Consider the following 20,945-nt stretch of genomic DNA (forward strand, 5'->3'; position numbering starts at 1 on the left):
CCACTTTGAGCGGCTATCTACCAAAACAAGAAAATTATTATTTCTGTGTTCACAAAAATCCACATGAACGCTCTGAAAAGGTCTAGTAGGCCAAGACCATGTTTGCAAAGGGGGTTGGGCAGGTCTACTTCTACAACTCTGACAGGTGCTACATTTGCTTGCCATTGCTTCAATGTTATTGTCCAATCCTGGCCAATACATGCAACCCCTGGCTGTAGACTTCATTCCCACAATACCTGTGTGTTCACTATGGAGTTCTTTAAGCCATCTTTGTCTTAAACAATCATCTATTGTGATAAGGTTTTAGGTCATTAGTACTTGGCTTTATTTCTGACCATCCACACAAAGTTTGTTCGTATACTTGTTTTAGAACTGTTTCCTTTTGAGTTTCAGCAGCAATTTCAGCTGCTGTGACTGGAAAGTAATTGTCCACTGCTTCTGTGGCATAGATAGCACCTTCATTGCCCACATCTGATTCTTCATGAGGCAAACGCACCAATGCATCAGCTATAGCATTTTCTTTTGAGCTGCGGTACTCAATGATGTAGTCATACTGTGACAGGAAAACTGCCCAGTGCTGCATCCTCGAGGCTGCCATTGTAGTGTATATAATAGTGCATATTTGGTAACTGTAACTTTAAGAACCGAGTACTAAAATAGTATAATTTGTGTTATATATATTCAATATCTTATCATTAGCACTCAGTTCTTAAAGTTACAGTTACCATTATATACACAAGAGACTGATAGTCAGGGGAGAGGGAAACCAGAGATATGGAAGGGCAAGGTGTGAAAATGACAGATCAAAGCAGAAGGTACACAAAATTGCTGGAGAAACTCAGCGGGTGCAGCAGCATCTATGGAGCGAAGGAAATAGGCGACGTTTCGGGCCGAAACCCTTCTTCAGACTGATGGGGGGTGGGGGGGAGAAGGAAGGAAAAGGGGAGGAGGAGGAGCCCGAGGGCGGGCGGATGGGAGGGTGGGAGGAGACAGCTAGAGGGTTAAGGAAGGGGAGGAGACAGCAAGGGCTAGCAAAATTGGGAGAATTCAATGTTAATGCCATCCGGACGCAAGGTCCCCAGACGGAATATGAGGTGCTGTTCCTCCAATTTCCGCTGTTGCTCACTCTGGCAATGGAGGAGACCCAGGACAGAGAGGTCGGATTGGGAATGGGAGGGGGAGTTGAAGTGCTGAGCCACCGGGAGTTCAGGTAGGTTATTGCGGACTGAGCGGAGGTGTTCGGCGAAACGATCGCCCAACCTCCGCTTAGTCTCCCCGATGTAAATCAGCTGACATCTCGAGCAGCGGATGCAGTAGATGAGGTTGGAGGAGATACAGGTGAACCTTTGTCGCACCTGGAACGACTGCTTGGGTCAAAGCAGACGCTGTTAAAGGAAATAGAATGGTTAATTGTTGGCAGAGGAGAAGCTTATAACGAGGCATACAAAAGGTAACATGAATCAGGAGGACAGTGAAAGTAGTGGGAGAACTAGGTTAGAGAGAGGGTGAAGCAAGGATTACTTGAAGTTAGAGAAGTCAATATTCATGCCACTGAGGTGGGTGTAAGCTGCCCAAGCAAAATACAAGGTGCTGTTCCTCCAATTTGAGTTGGGCCTCACTCCGACAGTGTCTGTTTATCGACCCACAGCTCAGGAGAGCAAATGTGAAAGAGACGGACAACGACCACAATCGTTGAATTTAAAAAAGACATGAAGCCTTCGGCTGAAACCTGACGTCATCGCGTCGCCCCGGCGAGCGGCGGTGGGCGGGGTCGGGATGATTGACGGCCCCGGCGAGCGGGGTCGAGATGATTGACGGCCCCGGCGAGCCGCGGTGGGCGGGGTCGGGATGATTGACGGCCCCGCCGTCCAATCGCCGCTGGGCCACGCACGTCAGTCGGCGCTGGGGCGGAAGGGGCGGGATCACAACCGGGCAGAGCCAATGGGATCCGACGTCCCGTCAACAAGGGGCGTGGCCATGGACCTTCCGACGATGGAGTGAAAAGAACAAAAGAATTCATTCAGGGGCGCTGGCGCTTTCATAGAAAGAAAAAACAATATTTTTTTAGAAAAGAAGAGGTTTATTATTTAAAGAGGAAAATATTTAATGATAATCTTGTCCTGTTAATGTTACAAAATGCCGAGTAGTACAGTGTTTACAGACATGGAGCGGGACGATGGCGACTCCAGGCCGCTTCACATCGCCATGGAGCAGCTCACCGTGTTCGGCCTGGAAGACGCTCAGCTTCGCCGGGGCCTGGAGGCCGAATGTCCACCTTCACCGCCGCTGCCGCCTTCAGCAGCCGCCGCCGCCGCCGCCGCAGTAGCAGGTGGAGGAGGTCCGGTGGCCGGGCCGCTCCTCCTACAGGGCAGCCCGCAAGGAGCGGCTCCTTGCCCGTGCCCCGCCGGCCCAGCGGGCCTTCCCCTCGTCTCCTCTGTCCTGGCTCTGTTCGAGGCCGAGCAGATCCAGCAGCAGCAGCAGCAGCAACCCAGAAAGAAGAGCGTCAACATGACCGAGTGTGTGCCGGTGCCCAGTTCCGAGCACGTCGCCGAGATCGTGGGCAGGCAGGGTGAGTGAGTAGAGGCCGCCGAGGGAAGAAGGAGCTTGAGCCTCTCTCTTTGCGCTCATATACACGATGAATATCTGCCCCATCCCTTAGTTGTGCATCCCTTTCCCCATCTTTGTCCCTCCCGCAGCCTCGACTCTTTGTCTCGCTCCATCTGACTCTCCATTTCTCTTCTCCCCCCCCTATCATCCTATTATCCGCTCTTTCCTCTCTACGTACACTTGTCTGAAGAAGGGTTTCGGCCCGAAACGTTGCCTATTCCCTTCGCCCCATCGATGCTGCCTCACCCGCTGAGTTTCTCCAGCACTTTTGTCTATCCCCATGTTGTTTTCTGTCGATTTTAGCGAGGTGGAAGGAGCATCTTACTTCCTTTGTTTCATTATTTTCATCTTCTTTCCATCGTTTCCTCTTTTCTCATTCGTTTCTCAGAGCGAATGAAGATTCGTTGTTAAATTGAGGATCGATTTTAATGCAGAGCGCTGAAAAGTTTAATTTTTGGAACATTACGGGGATTCTTGTTTTTCTGTTTGTCAGGTGCTTAACAGTTCTATAGTTTTACTATTACACATTACTGTTAGAAATATTAACGTAAATATTAGGTTAATTATTTATTTCCAGATTAGCTATATTTTAGAAGTCACTTCTGGAAATTTGGAAAGTTGAGAATTTGACGATTTTGCTTTTTTTGTTTTGGATTTTAAAGTATATAAAAGTGTTAACTTGTTTGACAATTTAAGTTTGACGTTTGTAGTTGAGTCTGAGACCATTCTGTATTTATAATTCAACATGTGACATGACATTTAAACAATAATTTAATTGTGAACATGGATTTATGAAAGTTAAATTTGAGCAGTCTAGAAGATATATGAGGATGGAGCTAGTAGTGTAGATAAGAGGACACCAATGGACGTGGTTGTGTTTGGATTTCAAAGTGGTCCCAAGAAAGAGATTGATGAAATTATGGATTGACAGTTGGTTAATGGATATAAACAAATATTAGGAATAATTTGGTCATTTCCAGTTTGTCAACTTCTAAATAGAATAACTACCTATTCATGATTTAAAAGAATCAATCTCATTGAAACGTATAAATGTTTACAAGAGTCATCAGAGCACATGTATGGAGGGTATTTCCCCTGGCTAACGAATCTACAAAGAACTGTCATAGTATTCTTTGCCGAGTGGGACATAGGGACGCCTCAATCATCAATTGCATTCAAAACAAAGATCAATTAGATTTCTGGATACTAGAGGAGTGAGGATAGATGGCAAAAGAGCTAGGAAATGGTAGAGAAGTTGAAGATCACCTAATTTTAGCTGTAAAAAAAAATTGGTATCTATTGTTCTTAGTGCCCCGCATTTTTTAAATCTCAGACGAGTCTTTCCTATTTCCGAACCTGCTTTGTATCCATTTATTTTGGGGGTACAATTAGTTTGTAACTAGAACAAGGAAATTCTGAGATTCTACAAAATGCCCTTTAAAATGGATAGAGTGAATGAGTAACATAATTAGTTTCACATGTCCATGCTGTTTTGTGTGATAACAGACAGATTCTTTGTTCTTCAAAGTTGGGAAGATATAATATAACTTGGCTGTATTATTTTATTTATTTTGATAACTGTATTTACATTGTATACAGCCATTATTTTGCTGTACACAAATATATATATAATAACAAGTGTTGGACACAAAAATCTGGAGTAACTCAGTGGGTCAGACAGCATCTTTGGAGAAAATAAATAGTTGACGTTTCGGCCTTCTTCTGACTGAGAATCAGGGGAACCCAACAAGAACCCAACTCATTTCACCAGTCCAGGTTCAGGAACAGCTTCTTCCCGACAGCCATCAGGCTATTAAACACAATCACGAATAAGCTCTGAACTGCAAAATACTTATTATTGCACAATATTTGTTATTTATTGAACTTTTTCGTTTTTTTCTATTCCCCTGTTATGTACTATGTTTACATATTCACATATTAGATTACCTTTTTTTTATTCTGTTGTGCTGCAGCAAGTAAGAATTTCATTGTCCCATCCGGGACATATGACAATAAAACACTCTTGACTCTTGACTACATGACCCAAAACACCCATCGTAAAAAATTTCAATGCCCACTATTTTTCAATATTTAAATGTGGGAATGACCGAGTCATCATAGTTTAAATATTTTCAACCTGCACAATGGACAATACCTCTTCATTGAGATTCCTTGCTGTATCCTTTTTATGCATATGTAAACAAAATGCTTATCAGCATTTCTTATATGTGGTAGGCCAGTAGAATATATGCATTTTCTAGCACATGGTCCGTTTGCCAACTGAACTAATGTAATGTGTCGATGTTAAACTTTGAGCCTTGTGTCTGACTTGAGCTTTGTCTTCTGTTTTGGTATCTAACCTGGCAATGAATGATGTACTATTTGAGGAAGTATTTAAAAATAATTGGTGGCACTTGTTATGGTGCATTTATTAAATCCACGTGGAAGATTATAATTTCTCCGATTAGGAATTGCTTCCAAGCATTGCCTTTGTGAATTTGTCAAAATTATTACTTGGATCACAATTTCTTCATTATTGATGACACGTGTTTTTTAGTAAAGACAATGAAACGATGGACAGCTAAAAATCTCAGTTTTAGTTGTATATAAGTTATGAAGTATTAGTTCAAGTCCTACTTCAGAAACACTAGCTCAAAGTTAGGGTTACCCGAAGGGCTGCTTTGAGAGTGTGCTTTGCTATAGGTTGCCTGTATTGGGTGAGACAATGTGCTATTGTCTTGTGTATTTAAAAGATTCCATGCCTCCACTTAAAAGTAGAAATCTCTTCATTCAGATTTTTTTTTAAATCCAATATCATCTACATTTTTCTATTTATCCAATTGACATTGCAAGACTTTGCTCTATTTGATTTTAGCTACTGTTTCTTTGACAACCCTTCAAAAGTACGTGATTAGTTGAGAACTTTTGTTACATTGTCAGGTTGTGAAAATTATTTCTATTGCATGTCATGCTTGATAAAGGCACATCATCAATCACAGTGGTGCTAAAAATTATTGTTAACTGATTATTTCATGCTCTCATTTTTAGTAATTAAGATAGTATAGTTCTGCAAAATGCTTTTCAAAATCATTGAAGATCCAACTAGTTAGGAAACAGCACTTTAGCTATACAGATCTGGATGGTCATGGATTCATTCTCTAGAATGCCAAATAAATGGATTTAAATCTGATTGTTTTGAATGGGTGTTTGGGTCATCTGTTTAGCAGTTGTGTGAGTACAGTGTTCCTAATACAAATGAGGGATGAAAATTTTCAAATATCTCAAAATAATTTAAAATTGCAGTAGCGATGTCAATTTTGTAATACATGAATATGCAGCCACTTGCACACAACAAGCACCTGCAAATAGAGCTACTTTTTCGTAAAGGTGTTATTTTGGGGGATAAATACTACCCCATTTGTCCTCAAAAGAGATGGTATGGGATGTTTTGCATTCATCCATGGGAGCAGATGGTGCTTTTGGTTTAATGGCACTTTCAGTATTAGTGCTTATCCTCCCTGCACTTGAGGGTTGACCCAAATTTGAGCTGACATTCCATGTAGTGCAATGTTATGATGGCATTAGGAAATTCCAGGATCATGTGATTGTGAAACAATTAGACTTTAAATGTCAAACAGACATCATACAGTAAGAGATGAGATTGTTCTATTTTATGCTGCAAAAATGTATCAAACTGCTGATCATTTATAAGGGCTGCCTTCAAATTCACACTTTATCACGGATAGCATTATTTCTTTATGGCAGCTTATTAAGGTGGGTAATTGTCAATTTGGGGTATTTGGATATTTTCTTGGAGTTCAATTGTTCGTTGCTGTTCTTTTTCTAGTCGCTTGTCTCCTCTTCGATTGAAGCATGACCAATGTGGGCTACTTCATCTGTTGAATTGTAGGTGTCAGGCATGGCTTGATACCCTCTTTAGTTAACAGATTCAAGACATAACCTCAAATCTAGACTGGCAACAGTGCAGAATTAAGGAAGTGGTGAATTAGTCGTTTAAGTGAGGAATTCAACTAAGGCCCTCTCTATTCCATGTGAATATAAATGATCCAGTGATATTTTTAATTTAATGATCAGCCTTAAATTAAGAAAGCGGGTATTCTGGTTACTACATTAAGAACTGAAAATTTGGTTTAGTTTTCAGTACCGTCTTGCGACAATAATTGGTAACAATAGGGCGGATGGCATTTAGCCTGATAAACCAAGGTGCCCATTTGAAAATGACTCAGAAATTCCACTTGGGATAAGTCGTTACATTTGAGTGATATCTCTCCGTTAATAGATTTCAGTTTAATTTCTTGTTTTGCCATGATTGCAAGTGGCCTTTGTGTCTAGAGAATATTTAAGGCAAAAGGTATCTGTAAAAGTGTACTATTTTTTCAACAGCGACCTGCCCTTTGTGGGATATTTGGACTACTCTCCGCTAGGAAATCTCATTATATAACTCAAAGATATAAATATTGGGTGGTGAAGTAATGTTGATGTTTTAACATGTGAAGTAAATTGCTCTAAAGTTTTAATAGCTCTGCTATAGCTGACAAGAAAATCTTTCTTCCATTCTCCAAAAAAACATTTTGGTATATTTTGTCCCTGGTTTCCTGTAGTAGTTTGCAGTGCGTCAAGGGATTTTGTACAATAGTAGGGCAATTCAGTGAAAGGATTTATAAAGCAAAGATAAATCTTTAAAATCAAAGCATTGCAAATCTCAGAGCTCACAAAGTTTGATAACCCAATGCTAATCTGTATATAATAATATTTCTGGTCATGCTTTGGCTAAGGCTGCAAAATGCAGTGGGAGATGGCTCACAAAATTAGTTTGGACGGGGACTGGGGGCTGGATTTTGCTAGTCTTCCAGATGTCAGATGTGAGATTTGAACCTCTGGCTGAGCAAGAAGAATAAGATTTCATCTGGTTTGGCTGTGGTTGGAGTTTTTGAGTTACTATTTAATTCTCGATTTACTTTGAGGAAATGGTTGTTCCTCCATTGTGTGTCAAATCGGACCACCTAATGATTTGAAATGAGAATGAAATAGCTCAATGGTTGATGCTTGAAATCCACTTTAGAGGTGGAGGGTGCATTGCTAGGCTTGCTTCCAGGATTAGAAGGCAAGGCAAAAATGACAATATTAAAGATGAGGTTGCATAAGAGGATGAAGGGATTATGGAAATAAGCTGGTTAAATGTGATTTTTAATTTTATTAAACACACTTAAAGGATGAGGTTGAGAGCACGTCACCGGCACCATCGGTATTCATTGCATGGCCTTAATTTTCCTTAACGTGCTGGTGAAACATCGTTTTGCTCTACCGCTGAAGGTGCTCTAAATTTGCTGCTGCGTGTCAAGTTCCAGAAATTGGACAAAGCAGCAGTGCCCGAGAAGAGTAAGGTGACGTGCCTCAATGACTATCGACCTGTGGCACTAACGCCTGTGGTGATGAAGTGCTTTGAGAGGTTGATCATGGCGCAAATCAACTACCTCAACAAAAATCTGGACCCACTGCAGTTCGCTTACCGCCACAACAGATCAACGGTGGATGCGATCTCGCTGGCACTCCGCTCTTCGCCACTCGGACAACAAAAACTCATATGTCAGGCTGTTATTCATTGATTACAGCTCGGCATTTAATACAATCATCCCCTACAAGCTGGTCACCAAACTCGCAGAACTAGGTCTCTGCGCATCCCTCTGCAATTGGATCCTCGACTTACTCATTCTCAGACCACAGTCTGTTTATATTGGTGGAAATGTGTCAGACTCGATAACAGTCAGCACGGGAGCACCTCAAGGCTGTGTGCTCAGCCCCTTGCTGTACTCACTCTATACTCATGACTGTGTAGCTGGTCATAGTGCGAACTCCATCATCAAGTTCGCTGACGATACCACTGTTGTGGGACGTATCACTGATGGGGATGAGTCAGAGTATAGAAGAAAGATCGAGCAACTGTCCATATGGTGCCAACACAATAACCACCTGGCCCTCAACACCACCAAAACCAAGTAACTTTGTGGACTTTGGAAGGAGTAGGATGGGGACCCACAGTCCCATTTATATCAACGGGTCGATGGTTGAAAGGGTCAAGAGCTTCAAATTCCTGGGCGTGCACATCTCTGAAGATCTTTCCTGGTTCGAGAAAACTGATGCAATTATTAAGAAAGCACATCAGCGCCTCTACTTCCTGAGAAAATTACGGAGAGTCGGTTTGTCAAAAAGGACGCTCTCTAACCTCTACCAGTGCACAGTAGAGAGCATGCTGACCGGTTGCATCGTGGCTTGGTTCGGCAACTTGAGCGCCCTGGAGAGGAAAAGACTACAAATGTAGTAAACACTGCCCAGTCCATCATCGGCTCTGACCTCCCTTCCATCGAGGGGATCTATCGCAGTCGCTGCCTCAAAAAGGCTGGCAGTATCATCAAAGACCCACACCATCCTGGCCACACACTCATCTCCCTGCTCCCTTCAGGTAGAAGGTACAGGAGCCTGAAGACTGCAATGACCAGGTTCAGGAATAGCTACTTCCCCACAGCCATCAGGCTATTAAACTTGGCTCGGACAAAACTCTGAACATTAATAGCCCATTATCTGTTATTTGCACTTTATCTGTTTATTTATTCATGTGTGTATATATTTATATAATGGTATATGGACACACTGATCTGTTGTAGTCAATGCCTTCTATGTTCTGTTGTGCTGAAGCAAAGCAAAGCAAGAATTTCATTGTCCTATCAGGGACACATGACAATAAATTCACTTGAACTTGAAGAAATGGGCAATTGTACTTCCAAATTAAGATAATGGGAAATTTCTAGCTGATTACATTTCTGTGCATCCATTACTGTTGTCTGCCGTAGTGGTAAAGATCATGAGTTTTTTTTAATTACTGGCGAAGGAATTGAACGGTTGCAGGGCAGTGCATTTATATATTATGCATATTAGAGCAATAAATGTTAACTTGCAGGCCGGTCAAGTTTGTTGTCGATTGAGTCCAACTTCATGGACCCAAACAATTGGAGAGTATTCCATCACCCTCCTGATTTGTGCCTTGTAAACGGTGCAAAATCTTTGACAAGTGAAGTGATGAGTTCATCATGCTGTGCCCATCTTTTTGACCTCTTCTCCTATTTACAGTATTTGCACAGCTGATCTGGTTAAGATTTTGTTGATGTTGTTTCATGGGCAATAGTCCAGACTGAATCTAGCAACCACTGCCTGATTGGCCAGCTCATGACTAGGGGCTTCCAGATCGCACAATCCTGCCTCAGTCGCCACTTGCTGATCGCCATAGGACTTAATCCCTATATGGGTGGATTCCCTATATGGAGGACGCCTGTGCGTGACTTTGTTTAACAGTGGTGCACAGACCACACGGTTCTTGACAGATCTGGCTCGGGATCCAGTGGCATGGAGTCCAAGATGACCGGAGACCCTTTTCTGCTGCAGCCTTCATCTGCTTTCCCAGCCGTTGTGACGCTCTACTAAAGTGTGTCATCATCCTCCGCCTGTTTCACCGTTGAGGTCTTGGTTGGATTGCTCTTTATCAGAGACCTCCCCCTCGACCTTACCGCCATGGGTGGCCCTATCAGGAGCATAAATCCATGCTGGTTAGCTTTGATTAATCTCTGTGTAGATTAATCTATCCAATAACTTCCTTATCAATTATGGTCAATGCCTGTAATGGTGCCCACCTGCCCTTGAATAAAGATACCATATTTGCTGTCCTCCAGTTGCCTGGAACCTCTTCTTTGGCCGGTGAAGATGTGACAAAAACTGTTGTGGGACCCAGCAATCTTGCCTTCCCATCGTAGCCTGGGATACATTTTATCACGACATGAGGATTTGTTTACTTTTCTGTTGGCTAATCATTTTCTGATGATTTAACGTATCAGCCTTCTTAATATTAACGTGCTCTAGAAGTTCACCATACTCATCCCTGAATTGTCCAACTAAATTTTCATTCAAGCTACTTCTTGCACATTCAAGTTACTTCTTGCACTACCTAAACATCTTTTTTTCTGATGGTCTGTTCCTTCAAGTTAATAGTCTAATAAATGTTGTCATAACGGCTTCTAACATATGAAAAGCCTTCCCTGAATAAGCAGACCAATACTGTACACAGCATTGCAAGTGTTCTGTAGTGCTGAAGTATTATTTCCCTACTTTTATATTCAGTTCCCTTGTAGAGTGTTTTTTGGTTGCCCAATTTTTGGCCATCCCCATTCATCAGCATTTTGCAAATCATGTACTGGGACAACCAGATGCCTTTGTATCTTGGACCTCTGCAATCTCTTATTTATTAATGTTTTTTATTTCTCCTACCAAAACAGACAGCTTCATGTTTTTCTCATTTTATTTCCTTATCTATATTCCTTTGTAGTTTTTCGTTACTCTCTTCACACTTGCCCTCTTACCTGGTTTTGAGTCATTGGGAAATACACCAACTATATCTTCAATGCCTCCATCTAAAGAGGCTATCCCACTGCGGTGACCTAATTGGCGAGTTAAGAAGAGTTTGCTCTCAACTCATACTCACAGCATTGTCGACACGAGGTCCTAGGAGGTCTTTGTAACTCTCCTCCATGCTCGAGAGTAGTCCCCGCGTACTCGAGGCCTCATCTAGGTCTTGGCGTATTTTTCAACATGCTGAGAAATGCCCACGAGTAAAGAAAAGGTCCCCATTAAAAAAAAATCTATATATTTTTTACTCGTGGGTTTAGTCGAGGTAGGTCGGCATGTTATTCGTAGGTAGTTGAGGGTAGTCGAAGGTAGTCGTAGATAGTCTTCAACATAGTCGAAGGAGGTTGTCTTTATTCTCCACTATTCGGTGTCCAATTTTCCCGAAGCTAGTCTTCAACATAGTCGAAAGAGGTCTTCAACATGACACTTTTTCAAACTCTCCTAAACTCGCCAATTAGGTGGCCGCAGTAGGACAGCCCCTTAAGTCATTCACTTTGGTCTCCTTGAACATGAAGAAAGAATGCAGAAAGTAAAGCATTTCTAATTGTCTCTAACACAAATTCTGCTCTTTGAATTCCTTCCAGAGATCCAAGTGTGATGTAACCAGTGCACATTTCAATATGATGTAATTGTTTCTGGATTTATCTAGTCATTTTAGCATTTGCTAGCTTTGTTAGTCGTTTCTACTGACATATACTGCAAAGGCCATTTTGGTTCACCTTTCAAATATAAATTTAAACTATTCATGGAATATATGTGTGGCTATTTTGTGAAAATGGGGGATTTTTATTTTGTTTGAATATAGAATTATTTGTCTCCTTCCTCAACCATCATCCCCACCCACCCTCCATATCTATCAAGGAAACACGATTTTGCAGAACCTTTGATATAATCATCTACCTTGTTATCTTTACATTTTGACAATTGTATTAAGTATGATTTTGGTTATTTTAAAAATAAAGAGACCAATTTGCTCGTTGGCCATGCACCCAAAATTGTTCCTCCCTTATTAATTACAGTTTCGCAGCCTTCATATCATTTCTTAACAATTCCAATCATTGTATTAAATCATCGTGATAGTTCATAACTATTACTTTTGTAGTAGAAACTTTATCAACAATAGCAATCTTTTTTTGGACATCGAGATAACATGGTTTAAAACAATCTGTTTGAAATGTCGTACACTTGACTACATAAGTGTGTATGTCTTGCCATTTTTAATCAGGTTATTGTTTTGCAATATTATTTGTAAATTGGGACCCTATTCTGTTATGCAGAGATTTTACCTTGGGCTCCACGTATCCTCTTTATTTTTGCTTGTTGTTCTGAAATTTAAACCTTTGAGTCCTTGATTTGAATCTTTCTGGAAGGCTGCAAGGGAGCCACAATCAAACGTATTTTATCTTGCACATAATTTTGTTGACATTTTAGCATAATTTTAGCTTTTTACTGAATATGCTGTAAAATTATTATTATTTATATTTTGCTCGAACCTTTTTACATATTAACAATAAATGTGAACATTTACATTTGCCAGAACTTTGTATCATACTCCAGTTACAGCCTTTTTTTATTTTTGGATGTACATGGTTCATTTTCTCTCTATCCGATTCATGAAACATTTTTAATCCTTCAACATAGAAAATAGGTGCAGGAAGAGACCTTTCGGCCCTTCGAGCCAGCACCGCCATTCATTGTGATCATGGCTGGTCGTCCCCAATCAATAACCCGTGCCTGCCTTCTCCCCATATCCCTTGATTCCACTAGCCCTTAGAGCTCTATCTAACTATCTCTTAAATCCATCCAGTAATTTGGCCTCCACTGCCCTCTGTGTCAGGGAATTCCACAAATTCACAACTCTCTGGATGAAAAAGTTTTTTCTCACCTCAGTCTTAAATAGCTTCCCCTTTATTCTAAGACTGTGGCCTGTGACATGTTGATAAATTCTGTGTAGGAAGGATCTGCAGATGCAGGTTAAAACCAAAGATAGACACAAAATGCTGGAGTAACTCAGCTGGACAGGCAGCATCTCTGGAATCTTCTTTAGACCTATTGTGTCTTGATAAAGTGTGTTGGTTTGAAGTGATTCTTCGTACTTGAAATGATTTCTCATGGTTTACAATGTCAATTAAACTATGAGCACATCTGGAAGTCTCTTGGTGATTTAAGTTGTAGAATAACAGGAATAATTGAAAGCTCATATTTGTGATGCAAATGAAAACATTTTTAAGTGCTTTACTAATGTTCTGTCTTTCTTTTCCCTCCTGTTTCCCCCACTCCCATTCCTTCCTGTTTAAAGGTTGCAAAATCAAGGCATTGAGAGCAAAAACCAACACGTACATCAAAACTCCAGTTAGAGGAGAAGAGCCCATTTTTGTTGTCACTGGAAGAAAGGAAGATGTGGCAATGGCAAAAAGGGAGATCATTTCAGCTGCGGAACATTTCTCAATGATACGAGCATCTCGAAACAAAAATGGAGCAGTACCTGGGGCTCCGTCTGGAATACCTGGCCTTGCGGTACCTGGTACCCCAAACCTGCCCGGGCAAACCACCATTCAGGTACGTGTGCCCTACCGTGTGGTGGGTTTGGTGGTAGGCCCCAAGGGAGCCACAATCAAACGTATTCAGCAGCAAACCCATACATACATTGTCACTCCCAGTCGTGACAAGGAGCCAGTGTTTGAAGTGACGGGCATGCCTGAAAATGTTGATCGAGCCAGGGAAGAGATAGAAGCACACATTGCTGTTCGTACTGGCAATTACATTGAAATCAATGAAGAAAATGACTTTCACTCAAATGGCACAGATGTGAGTTTTGATAACAACGGCTTTGAGTCCACGTGGGGGAAGATGAACTCCGTTCCATCTACCCGCAATAAACTTCTCTCCAGCTATAGAAATGACAGCTCAAGCTCTCTTGGTAGTGGTTCAACCGATTCCTATTTTGGAAATAACCAGGTCGCTGACTTCAGTCCAACAAGTCCATTCAGTGCGGGTGGTTTCTGGTTTGGAGAGTCTGTTACAACCATGAGTTCTGATGATTTAGGGTTTGAATCTCCTGCTTTTGACCAGCTTCCAAACACACCTCAGTCTGTGATCTGGTGTCCATTTGAACAGGGAAATCCTATCGGCATCAGTAATGAATCGGCTACTGGTGCAATAACCCATGATAGCCAACCAACTACCCCTCGCCTATCACCGACCTTCATGGAGAACATCGAGATCCATCTTGCCAGAAGGCCTTGCAGCGATCCCTTGAACATGGCCAGTCAAGTTGGGCTTCCAGTATACATCTCTGCCTTCTCCAATGGTACAAACTACTCCTCCTCCGACAGCAGCACCACATCCGGTTCGCCCACCGACTCATCTGGCTCTGGAATGGCCCGGGGGAAGCGTGATTGTGTAGTCTGCTATGAAAGTGAAGTGATTGCCGCGCTGGTGCCATGTGGGCATAACCATTTCTGCATGGAGTGCGCCAATAGAATCTGCGATAAGGAGGAGCCAGTGTGTCCAGTGTGTAACACACTTGTTACTCAGGCTATTCGCATCTACTCAATGGACCAGTTGGCAGGGTGATGAATGGGCAAGGAAGAGAGAGAGAGAGAGAGAGAGAGAGAGAGAGGAAATGTTGGTACTTGTCTGAAAACTTCCTAATGCTTAAACATGACTGTTATGTAGTTGGATTTGTAGGATTAGACTATGGGTAAATTTTCATGGGCAAACTCGTTTTGTGAATCACAACACAAGATGGGCCAGCTTGAGTATAAACGCGCTTTGAAAATGTTCTAAACAATGTGAAAATGGTCCTTGAGGTGTTTAGTGTAGTATTTTAATTTCTGCCACTTCCCTTGTACTTGGGTGTATTCTGGTTATACAGCCGCAGGTTTAGTTAAAGTTCTCTGCCAAGTTAGCTGATCTCTACCATTGCTAAAATTGATTTCAGTGCTATTTTATGACTAGTTATTCCTACTGAAAATGTCTAGGTGGGAAAACTTTGTTTATTGTTTTGAAACCCTCTGCCAGTTATCTATCAACTTTCTCCTTCTCCCAATTGGTAGTTTAAACTTGGATAAGATATTAGAGGGCTATGAACATGTGGAAATCTATTGCGGCAAGGGATTTGTAGAAAGGAGTAGAATAGGTTTTTTAAAGAAGTGTGGGGGGGAGGGGGGGTCCAAAGGTAGAGATAATAAGATGGATGTGAAACTGCAGTCAAATTAGTTGGATCCAGAGGAAAATTGAAGATTTATTGTTCAGTGGAGGTGGTAGACCTGACAATTGATTCATTGTAGCCAGTAGTTTATCTATTTTGCGTCAAACACTCAAATATAATTTAATTAACATTTTAAAAATGTTGAATACTGTTTGCCAGAAAATGTAATTAGTCAGTTTATATTTGAGGACTACTTTGAGCCATTAGTGTATGTGTCCTGCACATACTGTGGTCTTTAATAAAGGACAGACCACATCAGCGATGCACAAATACGTTTGCTGTTAGTTTGAATTAAATACTAAAATATTTGGGCTGACTGGGGGCAGTAGCAGTTTATTTCCCAAAAGGGGTGAGATTTGGTTGTGGTGACTGTATGTGAAGAGCTCTGGTCTTGGGTTTTGATCATTTTGCCAGTTGGCAAGTATTGTTCAATGGTCTCTATTTTTTCCTCCCCAGAGTGAGATATCTGGAGTTGTTTAGTTCATTCTTTGTGGGGAAGTACTTGGCTAACGAACAGTTGAGTGATGGATTATGAATAGTCCTGTTACTCCCGAAAGAGCTGTAAATCCTCACTATTGAAAATGTTAAAACCTGCAAATCCTCACTGTTGAAAATGTTAAAACCTGCAGTAATCTTGTAATCATCAATCCAGCAGTGACCAAACTTCAGATCCAACCATGAATCTGCAGACGACTCCAATAATATCATACATCCTCTGAGCCCCATGGTTTATTTTCTCTAATTTTTTTTTTTGCATATCTAAACTAGCCAACATTGAGCAATAACCACTTTCCTTCCCTGATGTTTCATAAGCTGTTCAAAACTATTTTCATTATTTAAGGAATGTAAGCATCACTAGTAAGGCTCTTAATGCCCTTCGAAATTGGCAGGGAGTAATCTTGAACTGCAACCCTTCAGCAAAAAGATATTACAACAATCCTGTTTGAGTGTTCTGGCATTTGAACTCTTAAGAAGGAATGATAATTTATTTCCAAATTGTATTGGAAACTTCTTTTGAGGGGAAGCTCTCGGTGACTCTCATCGTTGAACCAGGACCGGTAACAAACAAAGGACGAGGATCCAAACGATAGTGCAATTATCCAATATACCACATTTGACCCACATGCCCATCTTGCAACACTTCAGAATTTTCTTGTTTTAAGGAACCAACTACTTTGGTGGGATATGTGATTTATTGTTTGCAGATTTTATTCATGCTCCCTAATTTTAGAGGCCACACCATTCACTACCAAAATTGAGCCATGTTACCCAAGAGCTTAAGTTGACACAACTGTTCAGGAAATCTGGAGGTCTGAGCTTCCTATATTTTGTCTTAGATAGCTTAGAATACAATGATTAAAACACAGCCTGTTGCAAAGTAGCTCGACCAAGGGGGGGATGGGCTGGTTAATTGGACCAATTTGTGTTCATTACAATTTGGCCAAGCTGTTTTTATCATATAACAGTACATGATTTTCTTTGTGTGAGCCCTTTATAATGACTGGGAAACTTTATTTTCACATTTTTCATGTTGATAAGTTAATTGCTGATTCTGGAGTTAGATAACTGCTGAAATTGTTTTGGTTTGGATATACATGTACCTACCTATTATGATTACAAAGATGCCGGTGAAAGGTATTAACAGGACCAAAGTGTCACCCATGAATTGAGCCACACATCTTCACGTATTTTAATGATTTGGGGGGTATTGCATGATTTCAATTGCAGCTCTTTTTTGTAGACTGATGAAATTTGAGACAAACCAGTGATTTTTCCAATTTTATTTTTTCTGTAAATATATGTAAACTATCAATTTGTTGGAAAATCACTGTCCCATATATTTTTTGGAGACAATAGCACAGTGATCTACATAATTGGTTTGCAACCAGCCTGATTTTTCTTTTCTGACAGCCTCTTTATGTACGGGCACCTCTCTGGTGTCACGATTGCTGAAATTTCCCACTTGTGAATTTCATTGAGACGAAACATTTACTAAACATTTATTTAGCATCCAACTGATAAATCCCAAGATTGACTGATACATTTTGCATGTGGAGTTATGGTCAATGTCCATTTTAACTGGGAATACATGGGAGAAATAGTTTGTTGCCCAACTTGCAATAAACAAAATGAGGCTCATTGCTTTTCTAAATATCTCTGGAAAATTCCATGGTATCATCAAATATTCATAACTGTTGAAGTAGTATCACCATGAAAATCAATACTTTTTTCAAATCTTAATCTGTTTAAGGGAAGCTGTATAAAGAGATAGAAGATTGCGAGTTTTAAAACTCCAGAACTTCTGTCTATACCAGAAGTCCCAATAATTTTTTTCCACTGAACTCTGAGCTGCTTGCAGCAGTAATTCGGCATTGTGGTAATTTTGCAGCATTCCAGGCTTTCCCTCATTTATTTTTTTTCCTTCTGTTACAATATGGCCCTAAGATTCTATAACTACTGTAATTTATATTTACTATTTGAGGGCGATATAATGACTTTTAAAACAGGTAGTGTGTACCTAAAGTGAACTGCATGCTTGCTTTCCCACTTTGGCCTTGTATAGACAATGCAAATATCTTTCAAAACTCCTTGTGATGTTAAATATAGTTTGCCAATGGGTGCACATTTTTTGTGACCAGGTTTCTAGCAAATTCCTCTTCCCTCCCAACAAAATAGAAATTTGAGGTTTGTTATGATCCATACATCTGGCAGTATTCTTGATTTAAGAATCTGCTGCGGATTATTAATAACAGATTTGTCCCATGGAATAGTTAGCTGGAGGTATGAGTCTGTTAACTCCATCTAACAAAAGCAAGATTGTATTCTCAACCAACAACATTCAGATTTTTTGTTATAAGTTGACAAGCGACAAGCTTAGTTTCTAGTGCTAAACTAATTGAAGATTACTTGGAAATATTAAGCTGTTATGAATTTTGTGGCCTGGTGCTTAAGTCCTAATCAGAGGTTTGCAAGTTGCCCCAGAATTGTTCATTCACTATATGTTAGAGGAGCTTCCATGTGGGAACTAGGCAAGTAGTTTAAATGCAAAATGGAAGTGATGTGTACCTCTACTGTGAGTGGTTAGTAGGGTAACTTTTCCTACCAATCACTGGAGCCGAATGCACAGTAACAAAAGGAAAATTAGGGCAGGGATAACAAATCACTCAAATTAATCTGACTTTAAATCAATTGATCCTTGTATGCTTAATAATGTAGAAGAAGAAAAACCTGAAGTTTAATAGCTTACTCACCAATTTTGTGATGGCACATGGAGCAGACGGTCCAGATCAGTTTTGTGTTGATCTTGATGCCAGATTCACATCCCATGTTCAGTGAAATTTGACAAATTACAACGTGTAATCAAGAATTCTCTGCAATTGAACGCTTGTCTAATGCTCTTTGTGACAGCTCTCCCACAGTTGATAGCTATTTGGGTAAGTGGACATATGCATCTGGACCCTGGCAAACGGGCAACCTCCTCTTACGAGAAATGGTTAGAAAATGGTGATGCAGAAAATATTTTAAAAGGAAAATGAGTCCAGTAGATTTATTTGTCCTACTGCCATACAAGAACATTATTTTGTCAAAATACAACTGCAGTTTCGTTCTCCACTCAAGGGCAAGTTTAACTTCAGTACTTGTAAATATATATCCATCTAGTAGATATACAATTTTATTTTTATTTCCACTTGAAGTTACATTTCGTATTCAAAGTTTACAAAAATAAAGGTTTTTATTTCAAGATTTTTCAGTATGAAAATTGCCTTGATGGCATTTATGATGTAATGCATAACTTCACTGCTAATTTTTTGCTTGTAGACTAGTTGATGTCAGTATTAAAATTAACACTAGTTGCCATCTTGGAATAGGTATTGAACAAATGTTCGCTAAGCATGTATTTTGTATTGGTAAACTTTAAGCTGCATTATACACTACAATTGGAAAAAGCCAAGGAAATAACATTTCTGTATTATTTCTAGTTCAGAAAAAAATACAATTCAAGAATGGCAAAAACATACCAATAGAGTTTAGTATTTGCTAATTTTACTACACTGTTTGTTATGTATATGTAGGGAAGTGATAGGGATACAAATTCAATTTATTGAGTAAAGTTTAAAACCATATATTTTATGATAAAGGGCCTTTAACTTAATGTGGCCAAAGCACTGATATATATTTGCTGTAAAGAGAATTATAAGAGTTTTATTTTTCTGATATTAAAAGTTACTTAATAAAGATGGTTTCCATTAAAACTGATTTGTCTTCTTTTTAATGTTTGACTGATTATCTTTTGAGTTGAATGCAGTATAATGAAGACTTGAGAATTGGGCTGCCAGTGCTTAGCTGGAGAGTTAACAAAAGCTAGGTTTCTAAATTAGTGTCATATGAAAGCCAAGCACACAAAGTAGAGTAAGGCATAGTGCCTTTTTAATACGATTTGCCATTTAATACGATTTGCCATAACGGTAAGCAGCTCTTTGTACGACCTGCTGCACGCAAACATGGCGCACACACAGGATGCAGGTTCTAATTCATGGCATAATCGCTTTGTTTTTACCTTGGTCGCAAATTTAAGAACTTTGCAAAAGGGTACGCAGCAGCCATTGTTCTTGAGCTTGTGACAGCAGCTAGTATGTAGATAATATACAGAAGAAAACCATTGCCCCAAATATAGAATATGGTATTGATAAACTCCATCTGATCATGATTGGAACATTAATTCTAAATGAGATTGAGAGTCTTTATCCTCTTGTATTCCACTGATTTATATACATTGTTAATACTTTCTAATGTTAATACACAGTTAACTACTGGATCTTATTCGTAGCCAAGCTGGTTAGATTTTAAATGAGAATGAGGCAAAAAGGGTACTTTAACTGAAAATTCAATGATCCACCGGTTACAATCCAAGGGGATAAGACTGTCATATTCTCTGATCCTGATGATCATTTATAAAGCAAGCAACAACTATCCACTAGCTTTCCTTGTTTTTTGATATGTGCCAAAAATACACCTGCAGTTATGTAATTATGACAACATTTTTTTGTTCTTGTTTTTAATATAAGCAAGTTAACCTTACTAATTATGAAAAATGCTTTCAGACAAAAGATTAACAAACAAAAATGAATCCCATTCATAGTGGTGTTGGTTTATTTAGTAAGTTGCAATTTCCAGAATTAGAGAATTTGTTAAATGGAAAATATTGTGAGTGTCATTTCTTCCATATTTAAAAGTGAAGGAAGCTGCTACAGATATTTTGAATTAAAATCAGGGTTTAATACAAATAAAATGGATAAAGCCCTATATATTGGGACATAAGTTGGACAAATCTCAAAGGGCTTTAACGGATGTATGTGAAAATATTTACAAAGGTGTCCATATTAAGGAATTTTGCAATTTGGACAATTGCAAATGGCACTCCAACAAAGGATGAAGGCAACTTTCAGGTGTGAGGTGGCAGAACCCATTCAATAACGAAGAAGAAGACCTGTATTTGACTTTAAATGCTGTTAAGATACTTGCCGCAACTGCTTCTTCTGGTAGCTCATTTCATATTCTGCTACCCTCTGTGGAAAATGTTGTCCCTCTGGTTCTTTTTAATTATTTTCCCCCTCACCTTAAATCCATGTCCTTTGGTTCTTGATTTGCCTGC

The 20,945-nt window shown here is 39.9% G+C and overlaps 1 protein-coding gene across 1 annotated transcript; it reads left to right on the forward strand.

The window, feature by feature from the left end:
* The first annotated feature begins 1,963 nt into the window (after positions 1-1,963).
* mex3c (mex-3 RNA binding family member C) lies at positions 1,964-19,545 on the forward strand. The gene is made up of 2 exons (XM_033033478.1): positions 1,964-2,569; positions 13,379-19,545. The coding sequence occupies exons 1-2, from the start codon at positions 2,137-2,139 to the stop codon at positions 14,653-14,655; spliced, it is 1,710 nt and encodes a 569-aa protein (XP_032889369.1). The 5' UTR covers positions 1,964-2,136; the 3' UTR covers positions 14,656-19,545.
* The last annotated feature ends 1,400 nt before the right edge of the window (positions 19,546-20,945 follow it).

This window comes from Amblyraja radiata, chromosome 1, assembly GCF_010909765.2.
Source record: "Amblyraja radiata isolate CabotCenter1 chromosome 1, sAmbRad1.1.pri, whole genome shotgun sequence".
NCBI lineage: Eukaryota > Metazoa > Chordata > Chondrichthyes > Rajiformes > Rajidae > Amblyraja > Amblyraja radiata.